This window comes from Astyanax mexicanus, chromosome 22 (assembly GCF_023375975.1).
Source record: "Astyanax mexicanus isolate ESR-SI-001 chromosome 22, AstMex3_surface, whole genome shotgun sequence".
Taxonomy (NCBI): Eukaryota; Metazoa; Chordata; class Actinopteri; order Characiformes; family Acestrorhamphidae; genus Astyanax; species Astyanax mexicanus.
The window spans coordinates 31,461,515-31,489,303 of NC_064429.1; the positions used below are offsets into that span (position 1 = coordinate 31,461,515).

The following is a 27,789-nucleotide window of genomic DNA, read 5'->3' on the forward strand; positions in this document are numbered from 1 at the left end:
CGCCGATGATCCTCTCAGCTGTCCTCACAATACGCTGGAGGGTCTTGCGGTCAGAGACGGTGCAGGTCCCAAACCAGGCAGTGATGCAGCTGCCTGGTTTGGCAGCTGCATCTCTATAGAAGAGAGCACTTAACAGTAGGCCTGGACGATGTGGCCAAAATATATTTTACAATATGTTTCTTTATTACGGTCAATACAATATTACATAAATCTGATCATTCTGTTACCCTTGGTGTACAAAATAATGCACTGATACAGCTGGTCAATATGGTAACAATATTATATCACAATATTCAAAGAAATGTTCACAATATCACACAGTATTTACCACTTTTACAGCAGATGCTGCTATTAAAATTTGATTTCATTTTTACTGCACATTATTCACTTAAGCAGGATTTTTGTTTTTGATTTTCTGTAGTAAAATGTACATTTGGGTTGTTGTTCTTTAAGCATTGATAATATCCTGATAATATAAGAAAATCTGATATAATGGGTGCCGAGTGGTCCAGCGGTCTAAAGCGCTGCCACTATGAGCAGGAGTTCGCAGGTTCGAACCCCCACTCATGCAGCTTTGCTATTAAGCTGCCGACTCTCAGAGGGAGCACAATTGGCCCTGCTCCCTCTGGGTGGGTAGATGGCGCTCTCACCAAACATCACTCCTAGGGTGATGTCCACAGCACAGGGCGTCTGTGAGCTGATGTATCAGAACTGAGTCACTGCGCTTTCCTCTGAGCGTTAGCGCTGTGATGCTGCTCAGCAATGCTGCAGCACCAGCTTGTCACCAGCTTGAAAAGAAGTGGTGGTTGACTTCACATGTATCGGAGGAAGCATGTGTTAGTCTTCGCCCTCCTGGTGTGTTGGGGCATTACTAGTGATAGGGGGAGTCCTAATGAGTGTTTTTTGTGTAATTGGCCGTGTAAATTGGGGAGGAAATGGGAAAAATTTGAAATAAAATAAAAAAAGAAATTAAAAAAAAGAAAATTTGATATAATATTGCTTTATTGCCCAGCTCTACCTAACAATAAAATATATTTGTTTTCCTTATTTATATTTAAAAAACAACTGCCAGATTTATTTAAGTAGATGTGAAGATGGATCGCAAATGTTCTGTGTTTCTGTTTCTAAACACTTTTTTTTTACTAAACTCATTGAGTTTTAGTAAAATATGCAAATATGTTCTGCAGTCCTTTAAACAATAGAAAGTATATATATATATTTTTAGTAACAAGACATTAAATTAAAGTACTAAATTACTACACACACACAGTACCAGTCAAAAGTTTGGACACACCTTAAATTCACAGTATTAAGTGTTTTTTCATTATTATAAAGTGAACTGCATTAATTTACAATGTAGGAAAACAATAAATAAAACATTAAATGACTTTTGACTGGTCTGTGATACGCAAAAAAATAATATATAATGTACCTAAGAACAGCAGGTTGTGACGTCGTGTGAGTGAACCGCGCATGCGCATACCCTCTCCACCCCCATCAGGGAGTGCTACTGCTACGGTGTTATGGGTTACTGAGACAGCAAGATCACACTGTACACACACACACACACACACACACACACAGCCTGCACCTATCAGATGATCACAGCAGCGCGATGTGTACTGCCTCTGATCTCCCGGCAGCAGAAGGTAAGAACTGAATTATATAAATATATATATATATATATATATATATAACTTATACGATTAATGTGCTATAAAAGATGATAGTGATAATAAAATGATTATAATGGTGGTGATGATCTCTGTGCTGTCTGGCTGATGGTCTCGTGGTTAATGATCTGATCTCTGGTGGTTCTGTGTTTCTCTCGCGCCCCGCAGATCCTGATGAGCTGCTCGTAGAGCTGAAGCCCACCCGGCCCGCGCGCCTGTACGGATCCGCGGGCTGCGAGACCTGGAGCGCGTGCTTCTCCCCGGACGGCTCGCGCTTCGCCTGGTCTCTGGGCCACGGTGTCGTTAAGGTACTGCCCTGGCCCCTGCCACTGCCCCCGCCACCGTCCCCGCCACTGTCCTGCGACCGGTGAGCCTGAGTCACTTCTTTTCTTCCTCTTATTGATCTGTTCTTTCTTCTGATCAGCTGTTTATCGTGTCATATCTTCAGCTTTTGTCTTTTTATTGGAGTTTGTCATCTTCTTATTCGGGCTGATCCCTTCCCATCTTCAACTCTTCATCCTGTTATTGGGTCTTTTTATCATCTTATTGGGGCTGATCCATCCCATCTTCAGATTTTAATCCTGTTATTGGGGCTGATCCCTTTTCATATACAGCTTTTTATCCTCTTTTTGAGTCTGATCCCTCCCATCTTCAACTTTTCGTCCTCCTATTTGTGTTATTTCTCTGTTTATTGGGGCTGATCCCCTCATCTTTATCTTTTCCTCCTTTTATTGGGGCTGATCCCCCCATCTTTAGCTTTTCCTCCTTTTATTGGGGCTGATCCCTCCCATGTTTAGCTTTTTAAACCTCTTATTGGGGCTGATCCCTCACATCTTCAGCTTTTCATCCTGTTATTGAGGCTGATCCCTTCCCATTTTCAGATTTTCATCCTGTTATTGGGGCTGATCCCTTACCATATTCAGCTTTTTATCCTCTTTTTGGGGCTGATCCCTCCCATCTTCAACTTTTTGTCCTCCTATTTGTGTTATTTCTCTGTTTATTTGGGCTGATCCCCCATCTTAAGCTTTTCCTCCGTCTATTAGGGCTGATCACTTCCATCTTCAGCTTTTCAACCTTTTATTGGAGCTGATCCCTCCCATATTTAGCTTTTTAAACCTCTTATTGGGGCTGATCCCTCACATCTTCAGCTTTTCGTACTGCTACTGGGGCTTTTCATCCTTTTATTGGAGCTGATCCCTCCCACCTTCAGCTTTTCAACCACTTATTGAGGCTTAACCCCTTTCCATCTTCATGTTTTCCTTCTCCTGTTGGGGCTGATCCCTTACCATCTTTAGCTTTTCAAACCTCTTATTGGGGCTGATCCCTTACCATCTTCAGCTTTTCATCCTCTTATTAGGGCTGATCAATCCCATCTTCATCTTTTTTCCTCTTTTTGGGGCTGATCCCTCCTATCCTCAGCTTTTCATCTTTTTAGTTGTGGTGATCCACTTGATTAGCTCTGATTTACCTGTTCTTTCTCCTTTGCTTTCTCTTATTTGGCTATTCTACCCCTATATTTGTCTATTCTTCCTCTTCTCCTTCATCTTATTAGTCTGTTCTTCCTCCTCTTATTCAGCTATTCATCCACATATTCAGGTGTTGTTCCTGCTCTGCTTTACTTCAGCTGTTCTTTCTCCTATTTAGCAATTCCTCTATTTATTTTGCTCTACTTCCCTCTCACCTTCTCATCTCTTTTTCGACTATCCTTCTTCTTAGTCAGCTCTTCTTTCTCGAGAACCTCTTGTTCATTTGACTGTTCCTGCTCTTCTTCCACATCTGTTCATCCTTCTAGTTAGCTAATTATACTCTTATTTGGTTGTTCTTTATCCTCATCTTCCTCTTATTTCTATACTTAGCGATTCATCCTACTTTTCAGCTGTTGTGCCTATTAACAAACTTCTCTTTCTCTTCTACTTCCACTTATTTGACTATTGTTTCTTCTATTTAGCTCTTCTATCTGTTACTCAGCTATTCATCTTTTGCTATTTAGTTCTGTTTTTCATTTCTTCTCTTTTTGGCTATTCTTTTGCTTCTTCTGTGGCTGTTCTTCCATTTATTCTGTTGTTCTTCATCTTTTTCAGCTAATCTTCCTCTTCTTCTTGCTTTTTCTTTATATTTAACCCTATTAATGCATGTAGCTATTGTCATTTGCATGCATTTCTGATAGAAATGCACACACACAGTTTGTCTTGTTTGTGTAGTCTTTGTAGAAAAGTATTACCAATTGAATAAGAGCAGATACACATGGTAACTGAGCTGTGGAGCAGTGGAACTGTGTTCTCTAGGAGGATGGAGCTCCATCTGATACTTGAAACTATAAATGAGCAGGTGTTTCCATATCCATATAATGTACAGTATGTGTTTAGTATTGTGGGGCCCTTGGTTAATCTGTGTTCTACTGTGAAACCTGACCTCCTCCACCTCCTGTTCTCTTTATTCCAGTAATGCTGAGGCTCCTGGTAGCAGTGAGGAGAAAACGTTGCAGTGTGAACAGAACGTGTGGGGGATGGCGTTTGGTCCTCAACCGGCCAATCGTACGAGAGCTGAAGGAAGTTGTGGGGTTACAGAGGACCTGCTCCTGGCGACGGGCCTCACTAACGGAGTGATAAAGGTGTGGCTGGTCTCCACTGGTAAGTCTGAGAGTGGTCGCATTCTTGTGGCGGGACTTTGCACTCAGTTGTACTTCAGACTGTTTGAAGCGGTTATGTAATCCTGTTGTTTTAACAGCCAAGCAAACACACATTTACTCAAATGACCTCTGTCTTAGTCGGCTTAGCCACACTGTAAAAAACACTGTTTTAACAACATGATTTACAGATTCTACAAGTCCTATCTGGATGGGATTCATTTCTCAGTGGGTCCAGGGGTAATTTTCTCTTTTATGGGTTTTTTTTATCCTCTGTGATTTTATTCCCGTCCGAATTGACCATGTTGAATTACCTACTGTTTTCCGCTGAACTGTTTTCAAGGTCCTCTAGTAATTTTAGTCTCGCTCGGATCCACATCTCTGAGTTTCGTCTCCTCACGTTTAATAGCTGTTTGTCCACTGCGGCGCAGTGTGTAATTACACTTTGGGCGCGCATTTTCATGGAGATCCACGTAAACACACAGTGAGTGGAAATGGAGGAGCTACTGAACATGATGTCACATGACTGAGAAAGCCTAAAAACTCACTGGTCCTCCTGTTTTTTCAATTGCAATCCAGATGCAAGAGTTTTATTACTAGTAGTAGAAATGCGAAATATTTTTTTACAGACGCCCCCCTGAGAAACAAATCCCGTCCGGATAGATCTTTAGTCTCTGGAAAATTGCATTAAAATGAGATAAATAGACTGGTCACCAAAATGTGTCGTGAAGAAAAAAAATATTTCATTGTTACAAAATGCGCACAAAGTTTTAGCATTATCACTGTCAAATTCAGTTTATAGCTTTAAGAAAATAAATGAGTGTAAAAAAGGGTAATTTTTTCTCAGCCAAGAAAATATTTTTTTGGCTCTCCTGCTACCAGAATGTTTTTTTTTTACAGATGTTTTTTTAAATGCACAATATAACAATTTCTAACACAGTTTTTTCTTTCAGGACGGTTAATGTTCAGTCTAACAGGACACACGTCGGTGGTGAGAGATTTAGCCTTCGCTCCGAACGGAAGTCTCACTCTTGTCTCAGCCTCCAGAGACAAAACACTGAGAGTCTGGGACTTGTCCATGAAAGGTCAGAGAACATACAGTACATAGTTTTGTGGGTTCTGAATGGCTCATCACTCCTACAGCGCTTTTCCACCAAAAAAACTCTGGTTCTTCAACCAGTTCCCTTTAGGCTTATAAGAACCGTGCTGTTTTTCAGCAAACCAGCCCGCCAGCATTTCCACCAGTTTTATTAGAACCTACAAAACGTCACATCATACGTCATCAACAGTTGTTCACGTTGGTGTTCATTTGTAAACGCCCACGGATGTCGTCACAGTTTGTGTTGAAAAACTTAGTATTATTTGGTTCCCGCTGCAAACGAATGTTTCTGGTTACAGAACCTACTTTTGTTGGTGGAAATGCAGCGAACGGTTTAAAATTAGAGACCACTTCAAAATGATGAGTTTCTTTGATTTTACCAAATTGAAAACCTCTGAAATATAATTAAGAGGAAGATGGATGATCACAAGCCATCAAACCAAACTGAACTGCTGGAATTTTTGCACCAGGAGTACAGCACCATAAAGGTATCCAAAAGCAGTGTGTAAGACTGGTGGAGGAGAACATGATGCCAATATGCATGAAAACTGTGATTAAAAAACAGGGTTATTATTCCACCAAATATTGATTTCTGAACTCTTAAAACTTTATGAATATGATATTTTTTTTATTTCAGCCATTTCTTATTTTCTGCAAATAAATGCTCTAAATAAAAAACAGTTTTATTTGGAATTTGGGAGAAATGTTTGTAGTTTCTAGAATAAAACAGCAATGTTCATTTTACTCAGACATAAACCTATAAATAGCAAAATCAGAGAAACTGATTCAGAAACTGAAGTGGTCTCTTTAAATTCTTTTACAGAGCTATACGTATTATACTTATTTTTTGGTGTTTTTCTGTATTAAAACACATGGCTGTATTTTGATGTTAATTACATTGTATCATTGTTCTGTGCTCAGCATTTTTAAGTCAGCCAAGCCAAAATTTTTCCATTGTGTAACATCTACAGGTACACCATCCCACGTGCTGACTGGGCCAAAGAACTGGGTGTTCAAATGCTCCATATCTCCAGATAGCAGCATGATGGCCTCAGTCTGTAATCTCGACTCTGTGAGTATCTCTCTGATCAGTGACTAACTGTGACACACAGGACTGCATGCCTTTATATGCTGTAACTGCTGTGAAATTGTTGAAATAGCTGTAGACTGATTTAGACTAAAGCCTTTACATAGCTTGGATAATACTACTATGTGTTAGTCAGACTGTAAAAATGTGCACCCAGTAGATTCATACTGGATTAAAATTCACTACACAATTATTACTCTTATATTGTAGAAATAAAATACACACACTGCAGATTCATGCTGAATTAACTGAATTTAATTTATAATGTCAGACTGAAAGAAACAGATTGCAGATTTACACTGGATTCATACTGGATTAGAATTACTTCATTAATTACTGTCACAATCTAAAAACCTCACACACACACTGATATTCATATTGGTAAAAATCAGTCCACAATTATTACTTTATGACTAGAAAAACTACACACTCTGCAGATTCATACTGGATTACAAATCACTACACAATTATTACTCTTATATTGTAGAAATAAAAAAACACACACTGCAGATTCATGCTGAATTAACTGAATTTAATTTCTAATGTCAGACTGAAAGAAACACATATTACAGATTTACACTGGATTCATACTGGATTAGAATCACTCCATTAATTACTGTCAGATCTAAAAACCTCACACACACACTGATATATATATATATATATATTGGGAAAAATCAGTCCACAATTATTACTTTTATGACTGGAAAAACTACACGCTGTAGATTGCACACATGGCAGATTCATACTGGATTCAATAATGTATTATTTTATTACTTTTTTATTTATTATCTCTTTCTCTCACACACACACTGTAGATTCATACTGGTAAAATCACTACAATTAAAATTCAGTGTGAACATAGATTCATAGTGGATTAGGATCAATTTTGTACTGACAGACTTTGAAAAAAGTACACTCAGGCAGATTCATACTGGAATAATTCCACCATCAGACTAAAAAAAACTACAAAACTGTTGCAAATTCATCCTGGATTATATGCAGTACACAATTGTAAGTGTCTGGACTAAAAACTATACCTTTCAGATTCATACTGTGACAAAATCTCTCCTCATTTTCTGCAGTCAGCAGACTAAAAGCAACAGAGACTGCAGATTTAGATTTACACTGGATTCATACTGGATTAGAATTACTCTATTAATTACTGTCGGAACTGAAAAGCTCACACACACAAGAATCATTCTGGTAAAAATCAGTCCACGAGTATTACTTTTATTACTGGAAAAACTACAACGCTGATTCACACTGGACTAAAACCACTCCCCAGATTTTTTTTACAGAATAACTTAATAAATAAAATCTGTTCTCTCTTGCTTCAGAAAGCGTATCTGTGGAGCATGAGATCCTACACCCTCATCCGGAACCTGAAATATGATCACGAGCGGACCATGGTATCATGTGATTTCTCTCTGGATGGAGCGCTGCTGGCGATTGGCTCTTTTCATTCCACTACAGGCTGGTGGCTGGACCTGTGGGACCCCTACACTGCTGATCAGCTGACCAGAGTGGAGTGAGTAATCCAGCTCTCTGGAACTAACGGGATTATTATATGGGATTATTGGATACTGAAGTATTTATTAGCGCTTTTAAATGATCTAAATGCTGCCTGTGGAACAAATTACAAAGTACTGAATTTTAATGTATACAGTACTGGCCAAAAGTTTGAACACTCCTTCTCTTTTTTAATGCGTTTTCTTTATTTTCATGACTTTTTACTTTGTAGATTCTCACTGAAGCATCAAAACTATGAATGAACACATGTGGAGTTTTATGTACTTAACAAAAAAAGGTGAAATAACTAAAAAAAAAATTTTTATATTCTAAGTTTCTTCAAAATAGCCTCCCTTTGCTCTGATTACTGCTTTGCACACTCTTGGCATCATTCTCTCAATGAGCTTTAAGAGGTGGCCACCTGAAATGAAAAGTTTTCCAACAGTCTTGAAGGAAGGAGTTCACAGAGGTGTTTATTAGCACTTGTTGCTCCTTTGCCTTCTTCACTCTGTGCTCCAGCTCACCCCAAACCCAAAGCTCATCTGGATTGGGTTCAGGTCCGCTGACTGTGGAGGTTCAGCTCATTTTTTATTAAGTACATAAAACTCCACATGTGTTCATTCATAGTTTTGATGCCTTCAGTGAGAATCTACAATGTAAATAGTCATGAAAATAAAGAGAAAATGCAGTGAAAAAGAGAAGGTGTGTCCAAACTTTTGGCCTGTACTGTATGTGATGCACGTCACATGAGGCACTTCATGACCATCTTCTTGGAAAGATCAGAATCAGTGATCCACAGTCATGGGTTTATTCTGCTGTATAACACAGGATTCACCTCACAGAGGACTTTATAGGTATTTTATTGAACAGAAGACACAGCCCTGACTGTTACGTCTCATATCTATATATTGTGATGTTATAATAGCCATTTCTTTTTCTTTTTAACTGTCTGTAGAAAGTATATTATTATTTGTATAACTGAAAAATCTACACACAAGCTGCTACAATATTATACTGGATTAAAATCACTTCCTAGACTTTATTGTTGGTTTAAAAAAAATACACACTGCAAATTTATCCTATTTTATTAAATTTACTCCACAATACTTGACAATACTGTCTAATACTGGATTAGAATTACTTTACTTATTACAGTCAGATTTTAAAAACTAAATGGCAAAATTACTCCATCATTTTTACTGTCAGTTTAAAAACTATACAAATGGCAAATTCATACTGTCAGATTGGGAAAAATACAAACACTGCAGATTCATACTTGAGTAGTATTATTCCAAAAATATGACTTTCAGACTGAAAATTAAACACTATACACACTAAGAAAAGTAAGTACTTAAATGAGTACAAAGCTTGTCGCTGGGGCTGTATCTTATATTGAGGTACAAAAAAGTACCTTTCAGTGAAAGTCCTTTTTTGTACCCATTGTTTTTTTATGCCAGTAAAGATTATAAAGATTATAAACATTATCATCAACTGAATATGGCTCAAAAACTTGATGATCCACAATTGTCTGGCTTTCAAATGAAAAATGTGCAGTTAAAATATATATTGTTAATTAGTACAGTGATACAGAATACTGAATGTACCCTTTGGCTGGTTAAATGGTACAAATCTGTACTTATTGCTGTTAGAAATTACTTTGTACTTCAGAGGGAACAAATCTGACCCTGTAAAGACCAATATTGTACTTTTGAGGGTACAATTATGAAGAGTGTACCTTTGAGTACAAAAAAGTACTCATATGGTACCTCTGTTTTTTAGAGTGTATATATATTATAAAACACTATACAGATCCACAGTGCAAAGTTATTGTTAAAGTTATTGTGTATATTATTTAAACTTTATTGTATATTTTCTATTTTATTTTACGTATTCTACTCTATCGTGTAAATATTGGTCTCTGCATACTGTGGGAACCTTCACCCAAGTTTTTCACTCACCTATACAACTTCACTCTGTGATGTGACAGTAAATTAAATTTAATTTGTTTATATCTGTTTTACTGTTTCTTTCAGGGACTGTGATGTGTGTGTGTACAGAAAAGACAATCTATTGACGGCGTTAAGCTTCTCTCCTGTAAACCTGCAACTGGCTTTTAAAGACTACAGGTGAGACAGCAGAGCATACGTCCAGTCCGGTCAGAATATTATGACCACCTCCATGTTTCTACACACCATTATCTATATTGTCAGCTCCACTGATCATATTAGAGCATATAAAGCGATTGATTTTTGTCTTATAGCTCTGTAAAAGAATTTAAAGAGACCACTTCAGTTTCTGAATCAGTTTCTCTGATTTTGCTTTATAGGTTTATGTTTGAGTGAAATGAACATTGTTGTTTTGTTCTATAAACTACAGACAACATTTCTCCCAAATTCCAAATAAAAATATCGGCATTTAGAGCTTTTATTTGCAGAAAATGTGAAATGGCTGAAATAACAAAAAAAGAGTTCAGAAATCAATATTTGATGGAATAACTCTGGTTTTAATCACAGTTTTTATGCATCTTGGCATCATGTTCTCCTCCACCAGTCTCACACACTGCTTTTGGATAACTTTATGCTGGTGCAAAAAAAATTCAAGCAGTTCAGTTTGGTTTGATGGCTTGTGATCATCCATCTTCCTCTTGATTATACTCCAGAGGTTTTTAATTTGTTGAAATTGAATGAAACACCTAAATACAGTGATTTAAGAGGTGTGTACCAATACCTCTGACCAGAGATTTGTAAAATGCATTGTGGGAGTTTATTTGTATGTTAAAGGAGTGATCAGTTCTACAAAGTCAACACTGCAGCATGTTCAAACATGCCCTTAAAGTGACATAATCAATCAATGTTTCAGGACATCAGTCAGCCTTTTCTTTTCACTGAAGATTTCCTGCCATTGTGTAACAGGGCGTTGCAGGTTTGGGACATGGAACAAGATAAACTGGTCCTGGAGGCGGACCACAACCGAGTCAGCGGCCTGTGCTGCGCCTTCCACCCACAAGGCAGCGCTATAGCCACGGGGTAAATGCCAGTGCTTCTCTAATGATTCTCTGTGAAAGCAGCTGTGGCATCTTTACAGCACGGTTTGAAGGTCAAACTGTGGTCATGTATCATCAGACCTATAAATTCTCTTTTTTAATTAAAAGTAATTTATTTGTTTAAATATTGGATTATCCTACTTTTGTGGCACAAATTCTGGCATTTTTCTGTTTTTAATATAGTCATAGAAAACCTTTTTCATAGTCAACAAATTTAACATTTCTACATCTGATGTCACTGAGAGATAATGGCATTATTATATAGTATATTTATGGTATTATTTTTTTATATGGATGTGTTACACAGGCATGCCACATGTAATAGGACAGTAACTAGTGTCCTATGTGTATCCCGTGATTTTTGCCATGTCACATTAAAGCTAAAGAATATGCAGGGTGTGAATATCAGGTTTCACTTTAAAGTCCACTCTTAATTTTTGGAAATGAAATAAATTTACAAGAATAAATCTATTTGCACCCACTATCAATCAGGCCATACTCAAACTCCCATAATTAATATGGCCTTGCACACTTACTAGTGTTTATTTCAACCTCACTCACAAGATAATACCTCACAACTTATACAGTTGTGAGTTTTATTAATCCAACCCTGAGCTAACAAGTTAAAAAATGTACAAAGCCATTAAAAATGTACATAACTAAAAAAATAGAATATTATTGAAAAGTTACTTTTTTCAGTAATTCAGCTCAAAATGTGAAAGTGTTTTTTATTTTAATTATGTTAATTTATTTTATTATGTTAATAATTCTTGTTTACAGCCAATAAAACCCAAAAATCAGTGCGTCAGAAAATTTGAATATTATATAAAGACCAATTGGTACTTTTTGGCAGTGTGGGCAATGTGCCAAGTCCTGCTGAAAAATGAAATACACACAGCCTAAAGTTTTTTTTTGAGACACTGATTTTTGGGTTTTCATTGGCTGTAAGCCATAATCATCAACAATAAATTAAATACAATACACTTAAAATAGATCACTCTGTGTGCAATACATCTATATAATATACGATAAGTTTTACATTTTGAACTGAATTATTGAAATAAAGTAATTTTTCAATGATGCTAATTTTTTGAGATGCACTATTATACTATCAAATGTAGTCTGGACATTATCTGGATCTCGTATGTGACCATAACTCACCACAAATGTCTCGTGAGCTTAAGATGTGAGGTTAAACTGATAAATCCAGCTTTGCTTAATATCCCTCAGGATACATTTGGGTTAAATTAAGCCTGCATTTCTTTTTCTTCAGGTGTCGGGACGGACATGTGAAGTTCTGGAGAGTTCCTCGTCTGGTTCCCAGCCTGAGGAACCTGTGTAGGACGGCCCTGAGGCACTCGGTGTCCACCTTCCAAGTGACTGCTTTACCCCTCCCTAAGAAAATTCTGGAATTCCTCACCTACAGAGACATAGCGAAGAAAAAGATCCTGCGCTGCAGTGAACATTATAGATGAGAAGCACATTATTCGTAGCATCTAATGAAGGACCTTGCTTTTAAAACTTGAAGAGATAATATAACTTACAGGGAGCATTCAGACATGGAAAGGACACAAAGAGTGCAAGAACAAATATTTATTGACATTTTACATACATAATACATACACTGCTGCTATAAAACTGCAAGAAGGTGGATATTTAACTGAAAGTACTGAAATTTTGCACTTTATTTTATTTATTTAACTTTTTTTTAATGGAACTCAGCACAAAATCCATCCAACAGTCTCAACAGAAGAACAACCAACAAACCCAACATGTCTGTGGTGCTCAGATGTCATGGGTTGAAATAAGGCTTTAAAGAGGACTGGCACGCTGATGACTAGCCTAGCTTAGCTTAGCTTAGCCTAGCCATCACTGACCACTATGTCTCTAACTGCCTGGAAAGCCGCCACCATCGAGCTCAGCTGAATCTTCTCGTTGGTTCCGGATGCAAGACGATACCTGAAACAGAGCAAAAACTACTGAAACGACTGCACTACAATAATTTATCACTTCTTACGCACAAAAATAGTATTTTAATTACTACGCACTATTATGTTTAGCTTATTATGACGTAGATTTTTTTTGTTGTATACTGGGGTTAGGCCTGTCCCAATAACCCTCTTTATGTTAGACAATATATTAAGAAAAAAAAAAACAATACTGTGATTTAATGAAACTCGACTGATCATTAGTGATGTATAGAATATTATGCAACCAAAATCATAAATCAATTTCCTTGTATTTTCTCTGTGACCCTCATTTCAAAGTAAAAGCCCTCTGCACAGTTAATTATACAGTAATTTACAAATTCTGAAGCAGCTGCATAAATATTCAAAATTCATAAATGTAGTGGAAATACTGCATTATGGTTTGTTGCTCTGTCTGCTGGGATATTAAATATGTTTAGTGTTCAACAAATATTTAATATTTAATTGTTGATTTATAATATTTTTTTCTTAAAAAAGGCAAGACAAACAGATTCAGGCTGTTTAATTTATTTAATAAATTAATTAATAAAAAAACGTAGCAAAATAATGTATTCGGAAAACATAATTTTGTTTGGTTTCAGTCAAAAAGTTTATTTTCAGTGCATCCCTAATGATAATAGCTTAAATTATACATTTACTCTAAAAACACTGGAATTAGAATAAAAAAATAAATAAATAAATAATAAAAACACTGTTTTTAAAGGTGCCAAACCAGCACTATTCACAGTAATGGGCTCTTCTCACTGAATATACATAATGGGTAATATTAAGAAAAAAAAATTAAGTCTATATATTTTACGATACTTGAAAAATGCAAATATTGTCACAGGCCAAGTTGGGATTTGATATTTTAATCTAATGTTTGTTGATTTATATCTAGTCTAAAGAACAGCAGATGACTGAAAAGACAGGAAAAATGTACTCACTCGATGTCTGCAAGCTTGATAAGTAAACCCATTCGAATAGAAGGAGGAAAATCCACTGAAATAGAATATAAAAAGAGAGAAGTCAATATATTAACACAAATATTTACATGTCTACAAAAGATTGAGCTAGTTTAATATCACACCCACACATATCTGGACATAAAATACAAAACAAAGATACATTATATATATATAAAATTGAAGGCATTGGTACCTTAAAGATAGGGCCAACAAGAACGAACACAGAGGTTTAATCCCAATCTACACACTCTAGGTATTATTAAATTCATGGAATTACAGATTCTAATTAAGCAAAGCACCGACATTATGATGCACAAAAAAAAGCAGCAACCAAAATATTTTGTGTTAATTGTTTAGCTGAATAAATGAAAAGAACTAATTAATTACACTAAATGACTAAGTTTATTTTTATTAAGTTATATTCTGCTTTGTTGGTATACTTTTATTTTAAAATTGTCACTACATTTTATTTGAAAAGCAACACAAAAATACATTAAGGCTTTTTTTTTTGCAAAGGAAAGAAATATTCAGGAAATCAGGAAAGAAATATTCGAGGTAAAATTAAGCAATAATAAACAAGAGAAAGTGCTATAACATGTAATATTAGCACTGCTGTGCTGTGGTTGTAGGCAATAGGTTGTAGATCTGCACAGCAGTGCCAATATTACACATTATAGCACAAACCTCAAGTGTATTACTGTGATTATACCACAGTTCCATTATCACTGTTTATTGAAACAAAAGTTTCCAGTTAAAGAGGACGAGAAAATATGATCTATTTGGTTATAAACACTTTGCGAGGTAAAACAATTCCATTGCTGCTCTGTTTGTAGCTGCGCTGTTTAGCTTGTAAGCGCTGCACTGTTGCTAGGTTACCTGTATGTGGCGGAGTAATACATGGAGAGCTTCGGGGACAGTGCATTACCGGCTGATAACGGTACTCATAGAAAGCCTCTTAGCCAATCAGATTGCAGGGTTGGAACTCACTGTTGTATAATGTTTAATTAATCATGATATTGATTTGAAATCATATCACCTACAATTATTTTAAACAGGGTTTTACACAGTATATTTGTAATAGAACAGTATTTGCACTTATTCATATGTGAAAATCTGAACTCTGAATGCTATCACATTCTTATTTATTCATTTATTTTTTTAAATATCAGCATTTTTATAAACCTCTGTTTTGCCTGTGCACATGACAACACTAAAAATAGAGCTTTCCAAAAATCTCCCACTTTGGAGAGCGTTTTTGAAATGCATAGACTTTCAGGGACCAAAAACTGCGTTTTCTTGTGGACAATTTTTAGGAATAGCCAAATAGGTGTGGAATAATTCTCATTTAGCACAACTGTTACTTAAACCCCATTTCTGTGTATTCTTGCCACAGTAAGAACTGACCTCAATTTGATTTCTGTGCACCCTGTAGAAATGTTACTGTGAATTGCACTTTTTAAATTAAATACAATAAAATAAACAGCTTGATGATCAATATGTTGAGTTGATGTTGAGTTTTTAATAAATGTATATTCTGAGGGCTTTAACGCTGCAGCAGTGAAGCCTGCTACAGCAGGCAGCTAACAACTTCTTACAGCGAAGAACAGCCAGTTTCTGTGGCAACCGCAGGGGAATCTCCAGGGAAACCAGGCTGAGAAAACAGTGTACTGATCTGCTGTACGGACGGACGCGAGTGAGTGTACTGGGTACAGGCCTGTACTGTATATTATACTGTACTGCAAATTACAGGCTACATTTTTACAGGCTATTTACCACATTTGGCATTCATTATCTAAACGGGTTTCTATAAGCAATTAAGTAAATTGATAAAATAAACACCCAATGATGGGTCCCAATTATATTTATATAAAAAAAAAACCTTTTCCAGGACTTTTCCTATACATGACAAATATATAATGGGTGTACAAAGAATTACACACTTACTCAATACATAGTACTATATGCAAATTTAGGCTGCACAACAGTAATAAAAATAATAATTATAATAATAATAATAATAATTCACATTTTTTAAATTGGATCTAAAATTATCCAATTAATACCACTGAGAACCGTTTCCTTTGCTGTTTAAGGCAGATTATATGTATGTTAGTGGCTCATTATTTTTATACGAATCAATCTTTTTTCTAATTATTTTAATTTCATTTGTTTAATTTTTTTAATTTATTTATTTATCTAGTTAGTTTTTTATTCTTATGTTTTTATTTTGATTTCTATGTTTTTAGTTAATCATTATTCATTTTATCATTTCTTATTATTCATCATTTAAATTAATTTTTACTATTATCTTTTTCTTAAATTTTAATTTTATAAATGTTTTACTCTGTGTCAATTTTTCTTTTTTTTTCCCTCTTTTTTTTACATACTAAATTTTGATTTAAATGTTGTATTTTTTTTATTTATTATTTTTGACTATTTTGGTCCTTATTTCTAATTTCTTATTAAATGTTTTTAATCCCTTTTAAACTGTAAATGCTTGTCAGCATTGTAAATGAGGGTAAAAAGAGAGAGTGAAAATAAAGGATGATTTATCAATTGAATGATTATATCAGCTTCTCTAGAATTATTCTAATATTTCCAGGAGCCCCGGCTCACTTAGGCTCAACAGTTATAGACAGAGCCTTCTGAACAGAATCAGACTGTATTTGTGCAATTCTCTGAACATTTTGAAAGATATTAATGGATCAGAGCAATACCACTGAATGAGCATTTACATATATATAATTTCCAGCCAAATGTACATTAGCATAGCATTCAAAACTGGAAATTCAGTGTTATAATAATATAACTAAACTATATTCCAACCTAAATTCAGTCAGGTTTGAAGCCATTTTTGTGTCAGTAATCTAAGAACTGCTATGAAGCTACATTTGTAGGTCTATCAACTGTCTTACCTCTATGTATAAGAAGATGCACCTCAGTCAAAATGTCATGCAGTGCCAGACCTTTCAGAGTCTTCAGCTGCAGAATCTCTGTTCACATTTCTGTAAGGAAGCTTCTGTGCATTTTATAACAACTAGCCAGTTACGCTTATTAAAATGCTCTGTTAATCCAATACTCCAATACTATTTAGGGGTGTGTTTTTAATATCGTGAACAATATTATACCCTGAAATATTGTGCCAGATCACCCACCCCTAACTATCTCATCAGGGTGCTACTTTTATTTTTGCTGTTTTTAACAAAAGAAAAATTCACACTGTTCTCATTTCACCATTATATATCTACTAGAGACAGATTATATCTGTCCAGTATCATTTATTTTACTTTAATCCTGGATATATGGAGATAATAATAATGCACTGCATAACAAAATATCATGACATTCTGGATCATTGAACTCTGCTACAAATCTAATAAAATTCTTGTATTCTTTTAATATCTCAGTTAGAGGTGTGCCATATCATATCATATTATACGCAATAATACAATTTAATTTTCATTTTGTTGCAGTAGTGCATTCTTGAAATATTTTTTTAAATACAGTATCGTTATCACAAAAATATTGATAATTATTTTATTATATATTTATTACTTTAAGGCCATATTAACCACCCATAGTCCTATTTAATTAGACTACAGATAAAATAAATAAAAGGTTCCCATATCAAATAAAACAATGTCTGCTTCTCTTTAAATAGATATATGTTGCTTGAGACCTAATTATACCTTGAACAAATATCAACTAATATCTAAAATAAATAAATAAATAAATACAATATAAAAAAAAGTTATTTGGTTTTAATATGAGCTTGAGGTAAAGGTATATAAAGGGCTCTATATTGGCAAAAACTTGGTGATAAGATTTGCATAAAGATTCAGGGGTTCGGATTCAATATATTGTAATACTGTAAGCAAGGCTATAACAGTATATTGTGAATGTTTCAAGCCACATTTAAAAAAAAAAAACCTTCATAATATAAAAAGCACGATCATATTTATAAAATATTTAAAATATTATTTAAAAATTTTCTTTGCTGTTAAAGGTAAATTATATGTTAGTGGCTCATTAGTTTTTTTAATAAATTCATCTTTTTTTCTAATAATATATATATTTTTTCTGTTTTCTATTTATTATTTATTTTATAATTTCTTATCATTATCATTTTAATTGATTTTTACTATTATCTTTTTCTTAATTTTATATATTTATTTATTTATTTTTTTTTTACATATATATTTTATTCATTCATTTTAAATGTTTAAATTATTTTTTAGTATTTTGTTCCTTATTATTTCTAATTTCTTATTAAATGTTTTCAACCCCTTTTAAACTGTAAATGCTCTGTGGCACTGCAAATAAGGGTCACCCTCAGTGTGTTTCCGAATGAAAATAAAGATTGATTGATTGATTATATCAGCTTTTCTAGAATCATACTAATATTTCCAGAAGCCCAGACTCACTTAAGCTTAACAGTTAGACAGAGCCATCTACACTGATTCAGTCTGAATTTGTGCAATTCTCTGAAAATTTTAAAAGATATTGCTTTTATCCATCTATACCACTGAAAGAAAGCATAATATCTGTCCCAGACTTATATTTTAACTAGTGTAAACACTGAGATAGGATACGGTTATATGCTGTGGTGAAGTCTTTGTTCAGGGCCCAGTCCAGTATGTTGGCGATATCTGACCGCAGGGGATGTCCTGTACAGGTGTAAACCGTCTCCTCCGTCACTTTCCCGTACGCCATATGAGTACTCTGCACAGACAACAATCAAATATTTATCATTACTGGATCATTTACTTTAAATATAACACGACTACATGCAGAACTAAAACATCAAACAACTGCTTTTCCAACAGCCCCCCCTCCCCCCCCCACAGACACGAACCTGTAAAATGTTTAATGATCGCCTCATATCTCCTGTTGAGAGGGTCACAATAGCTTTCATGCCATCTGGAGAGATATCGATGCTAAAAGAAACATATAGAAAATAGACAAACATAATCTACTTAAATTTTCATGAGTCTGGTATGTATGTTTATTGTTATTGTTATGTACATCTGTCTATAGCACCACTCTTTAGCTGACCAGGGTAACTGGGCTGTCCAGTACTAGGGTAGTAATAGTAGGGCAGGAAACATGTGGTACAAATAAAATTAAGATAATAATTCTCACATAGCGTTTATGAGAATAGATCCAATTGAAAAGAAAGATAGAAATCTGCTATATATATATATATATATATATATATATATATATATATTAGGGGTGTCACGATCTCGATATTTTATCGAAATCGAATCGAAATGAGGTCACGATCTCGAGTATCGAAGTCAAAAAGAGGATCGACGATCCCTCCCGCGCGCTACGCAAATAGCGCAGCGCGCTACGCAAATGGCGCGGCACCAACACAGCGCATCCTATTCATTTAAATAGAGAGCCGCTGCATGAGCGCAGTCGGCGGGAGTGTGATCACTGTTTTTATCTGTCCAACGGGGGAGGGGGGGAGGGGGGGAGGGGGGGCGGGGGTTGGGCGCGCAGGTTTTGTATCTGTATCTAACGGAGGGGTGGGTGCGCGCAGGTGAGAGCGTGTGAACTCGCTGAAATGCGTGTGTCAGTGTGACTTGAGAACACTGACTATAGATCACAGTGAGGTGGATTAAAAATCTTAAACTTATAATTGACTACACCTGTTGCTTTCCATTGAATTAAAAAAACATCTTTCTCTCAGATAAAGTAAACACAAGCGTGTTTCTGACTAAAATAAAAGCTTTTCAGGAGAGATATAAGTTATGTGTAAATATTTATAAGACAATACCCACATCACTTATCTAACCAGCCTGTACTGATTTCTGCCCCCCAATAATGCTTTCAATAACCTCTTGTAACCCCTGGGAGCCAGGGGTTACACTCTAATAGCCTTTAATAGTCTTCAGTAGCCTTTAAAAGACTTGCCTGGCGGCCGTGGTGTGTCCACTAAACTCCGTAGTTATAAACATCCTGAGGTTAGCAGCGCGCTAACTGACCTGTTTGTAATGTAATCCGAGCAGTGCCTCCGTGTCGGCTGTTCTAACCTGCTGCTGTTAGCTGCTTGGGCTGAAAGATGAACTGTAGTGAGCTGTATTATCCGGTTAGTGGGGTTAAAACCTTTATTTGTTTACAGAAACAGTAAAAACGGACTGGCTGAGCTCTGTAGCCCGTGGCTGGGCTGTACTGAAGTAGTGACTGAGTGAAGAGAGCGGGGCTTGTGCTGCTGCTGCTAGTGGTTGGATGAAGAACTGCAGCTTCATGTAATGAGCAGTTTCACCAGCCATCCACACACAGCTCTGATAAACTGCTTGTTTTAATAGTGCACACTGTTGCTACCAAAAAAAGTCACTAGATGGCATTACCATATATATCTTAATAAATAATAATAATAATATTTATAATATTTATAATAATAATAATAATAATAATAAATATATTATTTAAATTTTATGAGGCATAAAATAATAAGAAAAAAAAACAAGAAAATCGAGAATCGAATCGAATCGTGACCCTCAAATCGAAAATGAAATCGAATCGAGGATTTAGAGAATCGTGACACCCCTAATATATATATATATATATATATATATATATATATATATATATATATGTATCAGACACAAAAAAAATTAAGCCAGCATGTCTATTTAACTTCATTCTAAAAATACATGCATTAAAAGATATTACTGAAGAACAAAACCCTTAATGATTTATCCATCACTGTCATGAAGCTATAGAAAAAGATTCTCCTCTATTTCATATATATATATTAAAGCAGTTTTATGCAACACAAATTGAGCAATTTCTTAATATAACTAGCATTTACTAATTTGTCTGTAACACCGTACTAAATAAGACTGATCAATATCACAATTTTAATGAGATATACAGCTTTTTTTTTTAAAGCACCCCCTTCTAGAGGCCAAATTGTTTGCAAGTCCCAACCTACAACTGCTGCTATGTTTATCCAACTTGACCATCAACCTTAAAATCATATTTTGAACCAGTATGTAACATTTTGTTCAACCCTGCATGAGCAATCAAAACTTTGTTTTTAACTATTAAATAAATTTGGCTCTGACCCAGAATTATTTGCATATGCCAGCCATATTGTAATGTTCACAAATGTTAAACTAGATGTCACTGAAGTCATTTGAATTTTTTTACTTAATCTTATTTATTTTTAGTTTTATTTCTTGTGTCAGTTCTTCTCTTAGTTCCTTATTTTTTTTCCCAATCATTATTTTATTTTTAATAGTTTTGTATGAATTTTATACATATTTACAGGGTTCATACATGTTTTAACCAAGGCAAATTTTCATGACCATACAATTTTTAAAACATCATTGCAGACATGGACAATAAAACAAAAAATCAACTAAACCTATAATTAAAATGGATTATAGTAGGTCTAAAATGAATCAGATAAAATGTTGATACAATCTTTAGTAATAAAATGTGTGTCAGATTGTGTAGAGGCTAAATTACTGAATTAACTCTGAGCTGATGTATTTGTTCGCTCAAAAGAGATTTTTTTTTAATCGATAAACTGAAACACAGAAGATTTGTAGACCAAATTTCCTTGACTTTTTCAAAACTTTCTGGGTTTTTATATTTTTCCAAAACTTATCCAGGCCTGAAAATTGCTATTTTCAAATTAGATGACTTTTCCAAGTTTTTTTAATGACCGTACGAACCCTGGTATAATTCCTTTTAAACTTATTTTAATTTTTTCTTTTTTTATTACTATACTTTTGTACTAGGTGAAGGTTAGTTTTATTTTATTTATTTATTTATTTTTTACTTTTTTTTTTTTTTTTTTACAATTTTTTACATTTGATAAATCTCTTACCTTCTTTTTTTCTTAATTTCTTATCAATTAAACCTCCAGTTTTATTTTTCATTTATTCACTGTTATTAGAAAAAAAATCTTTTAATTTAAAATTATTAAAAGTGGATACTATTTTCTTTCCCTGTTTTTGTAAATGCTCGGCTACATTGAAAATGAGGGTTGCCCTCAATGTATTTCCGAGTCAAGATAAAGGCTGATTGATTAAAATTAACAACAATTTTTGCCCTCAGTTCCAAACCAAAATTCTGATTTCAGATCAGGCCTCTCTTACTTCTCCTGCTGGATCACATGCTCTAGCCTGGGGATCATCTGGTTCTGGGAGAGAGGGCCGAATCGGAACCGTGTGCATCTGGACTGAAGTGCGGGGATGATTTTAGACAGGTAGTTACAGATCAGGCAGAAGCGAGTATTCTCTGTGAACTTCTCAATCACTGAAACACACAGAAGTGAATATATATTTTAAAAAAAAAGTATCTGGGTTACATCACTTTTATAACAATTACAGCATGCACCTATTTCACAGCATTTACTTTAAATCTCCTTTTTCTGTCTGTATATACACTTTAAAAAGAAGTCTCTTGGGCTAGGAGGAGGAAAAAAACACAAACAAGCAGCATTCATTTTGCACAGAGCCATTTGGGGACACAGCAGGTAAGCTGGTAGAGGGGCAGATGGTTTGCTACCTCTCCTTAAAGCGTTCTGAGCATCCTGGGTCATTGCATCCGCCTCGTCCAGAATCACCAATTTAAAACCCTTCCTACACAGACAGACACAATGCACACACACAAACAGAGCATCAGAAACAGAAACACACAATTATACTCATATGTGTATGTATAACAGCTCATATGCACAACATATTTCTTTATATCTTGCTATATTTTATTATACAGCAACTATATTTGCTTTTTCAGCGTGGTTGTATAAGCAAAATAATAAAAGCAAAAATTAGTTTTGCAGTTTAATAGGGGTGGGCAATATTATATCGTATACAATATATTGTGACACAGAAATATCATGATATTAAAAATCCATATCGTGATAATAGGGCTGTTCTGTCTTAAACGTAGTCTATTATTTACTGTGAAGCTTTAGATGTATTTATTGTATAATTGTTTTAGTTTGCAGTTTATATGCATGCACTAAATATTCTGCAATATTTTTGCTGCATAATATTATTTTATGCTATATTATTTATTTTGCCACATTATGATTATTCTGTTATACTCTTATACTATATTCCTGATATGAATGAATTATTTTAGTTTTCCTATATCGCCAAGTATATCGTTATCAAAAAATACCCTGAAATATCGTGATATTATTTTAGAGCCATATCGCCCACTCCTACAGTTTAATACTGCTGTTCTTACTTGAAAATGGTCCTGGTGCTGGCAAAGCTGAGGATCGGCCCTCGAACTACATCAATTCCACGATCATCTGAAGCATTAAGCTTTTAAAAGAAAAAAAAAAGACAAAAAAAATTAAGTTAATCCGAAAGCATGATTTAATGTTTTTAGTGGAAAACAGCTGATTCTGATAAATAATTAACATGACCAACAACAGGATCACATAGTAAACATGTTAATCAATAGCCATTAGCTAAAAACTGATTACCAATCAATAAATTAAATGTTTTTTGATCATATATTATTCATATTATTGCTCTCTGGTGAGCTTTAACGTGCCACACAATTGTTCTCATTGCTTCATATTTATTTACCTACTAATATTATAATAATTACTTTTTCACCAGTGCAAAATACAGTTTAAGCAGTAAAGGTGGACTGATCAGGTTTTGGGGCTTTATGAACAGTTTACACATACATTCGTTCTGCTCACATTTCATAATTCATATATATTCATATATATTCATGTATATATTTAACACCGGAAAAGGACCAAGTGCCATGCTATAACAATTGACTGACAGCAACCATTCAAAAAAATTATATATTATTAAAAATATGCAGGAAAAAAGGTTAATTTTATTGTTTTGATACAGTTGAATAAAAGCTCAATTGTAAGGTTTATAAATTCTATAGTTACACAGGACTGAAATTAGTGGGTTTCTGTTGCCAGCATATAATTCGACCAGCTCTGGGAATCAGATACGCTAGTGGTCTACTGCTGATTGTGTATTTGGTCCAAGATTAATAAAACTGCTTATTGTGATCGCTCAGAAACTTGGCTAAATTTCCATTCCTATCCAATCTTTTTAATCAAATATTTTAAGCAATCAAGCAGTTCACAATCATAAAAAGTTCTGATGGATGCTTATGTAAAAAATGTATTTTTGGCTTCTAAGCTCCTCTACAGTTGGTAGGTGTAGTACTGCTTTGAGCACCCACTTGTGGAAAAGCTGTACATGTTTATTTTATCTACACGAGATCTTGTGGAGCACCACCAAAGTTTCATAGTGCAGGAACAGTGTTCCAGGGGTGGGAATAACCGTAACGCTTAACTACAACCATGAATGTGATTCTAAAGCTGCTACTTTAAATTTACAATTCAACTCAATGAGAAGATGCTGAACTAAGTTCTTGGTCTGAGACAAACAACCATACGCTACAACTGCTTCAAACCCAGCTGAATTTCACTAGAAATCACTGGAGCATTTCTATAACATTCTGCTATTAAAAGTAAGACGAGACTTTGTGCTGCTTTACCTCCAGAACCATAGAGTTGAACTCTTTATCTTTGTAGAGCTGCTTAGCACAGGCTAAGATGGTGGAGGTCTTTCCTGTTCCTGGAGGCCCGTAGAAAAGTAGATGAGGCAGTCTGTCTTCGCTGATGAACTTCTGAACTGAGGAGGAGGATTCAGAGAAGCTTGTGAGAAACTCTGTCTGAAGCACACTTCGTAAGACTGGATCTACGGCTGCTGCTGCTGCTGCTGGTACTGAGCAGAATTTAGCTATTGTATAACCAGCAGTCCATTTGGTTTTCAGTCCAGATCCAGCCAACACTGTTGGGCTTCACATACAAAACACATTCAAACAGTCCAGAAAACTACATCTGAACAACCATCAGGAAGGGGCTTAGGTTGAGGAACGCCGACATTGGATTAAAGGGAGATTAGGTCTATGCAGGTACAAGCAATAATGTAAATAGAGTAAATTTACGTTCATTATTAAAACTGAATTAAGACAAAATAATACACTATTGGTGATGGTCTACAATTAATTAGACTTATACTGGTAGGTTTTCTAAATAAATCACTTAAAATAATATAATTTAAACACCTGGTCAGGTTTACCATACTATATTGTATCTTAACTCAGGGTTGTGCCATAACACACACACAACAATACTGTAATAATTTCTAAAAACCAACAAAAACAAAAGGAATTGCAGCAAGTTCAGTCTAATGGAAACCATCTACAGGTGTGAAAATGACTCAAAACACCCTAAATCTATAAACCCCTCAGATACTATATAAAATAGTAAAGTTTCCTAGTATTTGTAATATTCCACCACTGCTTCTGACTAACAGTTACTGTACCGTATCGTATGCAATAATATTGCCAACATTTCTGAATATCGTGAACGATATTATACTTTGAAATATTGTGTATATAATTTTTTTTGCTGTTTTTAGCAAAGAAAAACTCACACTGTTCTCATTTCCCATTATATATATATATACCAGAGACAGATTATGTCTGTCCAGTATCATTTATTTTACTTTAATCCTGGATATATGGAGATATTTGGAGTGCATTATTAGTATCATGACATTCTGGATCATTGACTTGTGTTACAAATCGGATAAAATTCTTGTATTTTTTTTTATATCTCAGTTAGTGGTGTGCCATATCATATCAGATCATCGTATGCAATAATAAAATCTAATTTATTTTGTTGCAGTAGTGTATTCTTGAAATATTTTTTAATTCAGTGTTATATGTCATATTGCTAAGAGTATTGTTATCGCAAAAATACAATGAAATATTGTTATATTATTTTAGGGCCATATCGCCCACCCTTACCCTACATGCATATTCATATTTGCTGTCTATGCAGCATGTCTCTGTGGTTTGTCTATTGTTTTTGTACTACTGTACAGGACCAGGCAATATGGTAAGAATATTTATAATTTATAATATTTACTGCAACACATGTGATCACAGTCAAAATTAATCAGTAGTCACAGATACACAGAAACAACTTTTAGAACACTCATTTAAAACAATGCTGCAATTCATCATATTAAAGTGGACTATTTATACTTCATCAGTAAACAAACAGCTGGACTGTTGTTTAAGCACCAACGATTACCTATTTTATTGTATATATGAACAATAAAATGGCCCTGCTCTACCTAACAGTATTTTGTTCTACTGTAAAACCCATTGGTCCTAAGGTAATCTGCATGGTTATGCATCAGCACTACATAGGAGGAATACTAGATAACACAACTTAACCCCCTTATGCATGAATTATGACAACATGAATCAGGGTTTTCTCCAAACAGTTATTCTTCCTTTATGCTGACAAAATGTATAGTTATTTTGTATTTTAAATTCAATTATTCACTTGACTGAATAAAAAATATATAAATAAATTAAGTTAAATGGAAACTTTAATGGTGCAGAACAAATATTACCCTCAGAGGTGCGTTCTATAAAAATCCCAGAAGCTGACAGATTTTTGACCTTTCTTCATGCATTAATAATAGTAAAACTGATTTATGTAGAAAGTAATCACTTGAATAAATGTCCATTGTAGTGACTAATGTTACTATGCATGAAAGGGTTATCGCAGTTTATCAGTTTATCCTTCTGTGTTATGACTAGTGTATTCTGTGTTAACTACTTACTTGTGCTCAGAATGTCCTGGTGAGAAATCAAGTCATCTAGTGTTTGTGGTCTGTATTTTTCAACCCTGCAAATCAAAAAAATAAAAAAAAGAATAAAATACAAAATCAAATGTGTGTTTTACTTTAAAAGCACCTCAGTATTAGCAGTTTTACATCTCTATGACATGGACCAAATGCTGGGGGGCTTTATACCCCCTACGTCTGGCATTAGTCAAGGTGCTAGTAGGTTCATGTTTACCTTACCTGCTCCAGGGGGTCCTATTCTATTGGCAATACAAGCAGCTAAGTTATGTTAGTTAACTAACTAGTTATCTAGCTAGCTAAATGCATTAGTTAATTTGAAGGGCTGTTCACAAACATTTGGACTTATAGCTTGTTCACTAGTTAGTTAACGATAAATATCAAATTTATCAAAATCAAAGTTAGAAAAACATTTATTAAGTCTCGTTTTCTACGTCTAAATACCGTCTCAGCACCATAATACCACACTTAAAACGTGTATTAGATGTTTTATAGCCACTAAAAGGCCCAGAAAACGACAAGTAAGTTAGGCTAGTAAGTAACGTTAACCTAGGTTAGCTGACATAGAGCTTGCAAGCTAACTAGGCTAGCTAATGCGTTAGCCCCACTATATGAACCTATAGCTACAGCAGTTCTCAAAAAAACTCTCTTTATTAAACCCTTAAATCCACTAAATAAACCACACAACAGCCTGAAACGACTCTCTAACTATCCTACTCCTGTCTTACCATGGTAAATTCCTCGCTGGAACCGCTGTTTTGCTGGTAGATGCCATGTTTTGCTGTCTGTTCTATCCCACTTCTCTCTTGGCGCGCTTTTGCTGCCCGACTCGCAAACCAGTCGGCTCTTTTGAACCGGATCTTTTAACAGAAAACCAGCGAACCGATTCACAAGTTCACAAGTGGTCTCTGCACAATATATGCGATTTCCTTAAGTTCTGCCAGCTGATTTGCACTTTAAACGCAATAAATATTTATTTAATATTCGTAATATCTGTTTCCTTCGCATAATAAACCAGATTTTTTGTTCTGTTTATGAATCTGAAGTTTGATTCAGTAAAAAGCGGACAGATTGAAAGAATCAGTTCAGATTCAGATCAACTGAATCCATTCTCACTGCTGTCAG

General features: G+C 34.8%; 2 protein-coding genes across 2 annotated transcripts; one reads left to right on the top strand and one right to left on the bottom strand.

Annotated features, from left to right (window-relative positions):
* The first annotated feature begins 1,527 nt into the window (after positions 1-1,527).
* Positions 1,528-13,281, top strand: wsb2 (WD repeat and SOCS box containing 2). Its single transcript, XM_022667283.2, has 9 exons — positions 1,528-1,649; positions 1,842-2,040; positions 4,116-4,303; positions 5,253-5,384; positions 6,370-6,470; positions 7,826-8,016; positions 10,031-10,123; positions 10,910-11,023; positions 12,314-13,281. Exons 1-9 carry the CDS (start codon positions 1,616-1,618, stop codon positions 12,513-12,515), a joined length of 1,254 nt encoding a protein of 417 aa, XP_022523004.2. The 5' UTR covers positions 1,528-1,615; the 3' UTR covers positions 12,516-13,281.
* Positions 12,619-27,537, bottom strand: rfc5 (replication factor C (activator 1) 5). Its single transcript, XM_007229405.4, has 11 exons — positions 27,393-27,537; positions 26,644-26,708; positions 24,494-24,630; positions 23,198-23,277; positions 22,508-22,581; positions 22,096-22,255; positions 18,831-18,912; positions 18,568-18,697; positions 16,891-16,968; positions 13,955-14,009; positions 12,619-12,999 (listed from the first exon to the last, which is right to left on the bottom strand). The coding sequence occupies exons 1-11, from the start codon at positions 27,437-27,439 to the stop codon at positions 12,903-12,905; spliced, it is 1,005 nt and encodes a 334-aa protein (XP_007229467.1). The 5' UTR covers positions 27,440-27,537; the 3' UTR covers positions 12,619-12,902.
* Between the last annotated feature and the right edge of the window lie 252 nt (positions 27,538-27,789).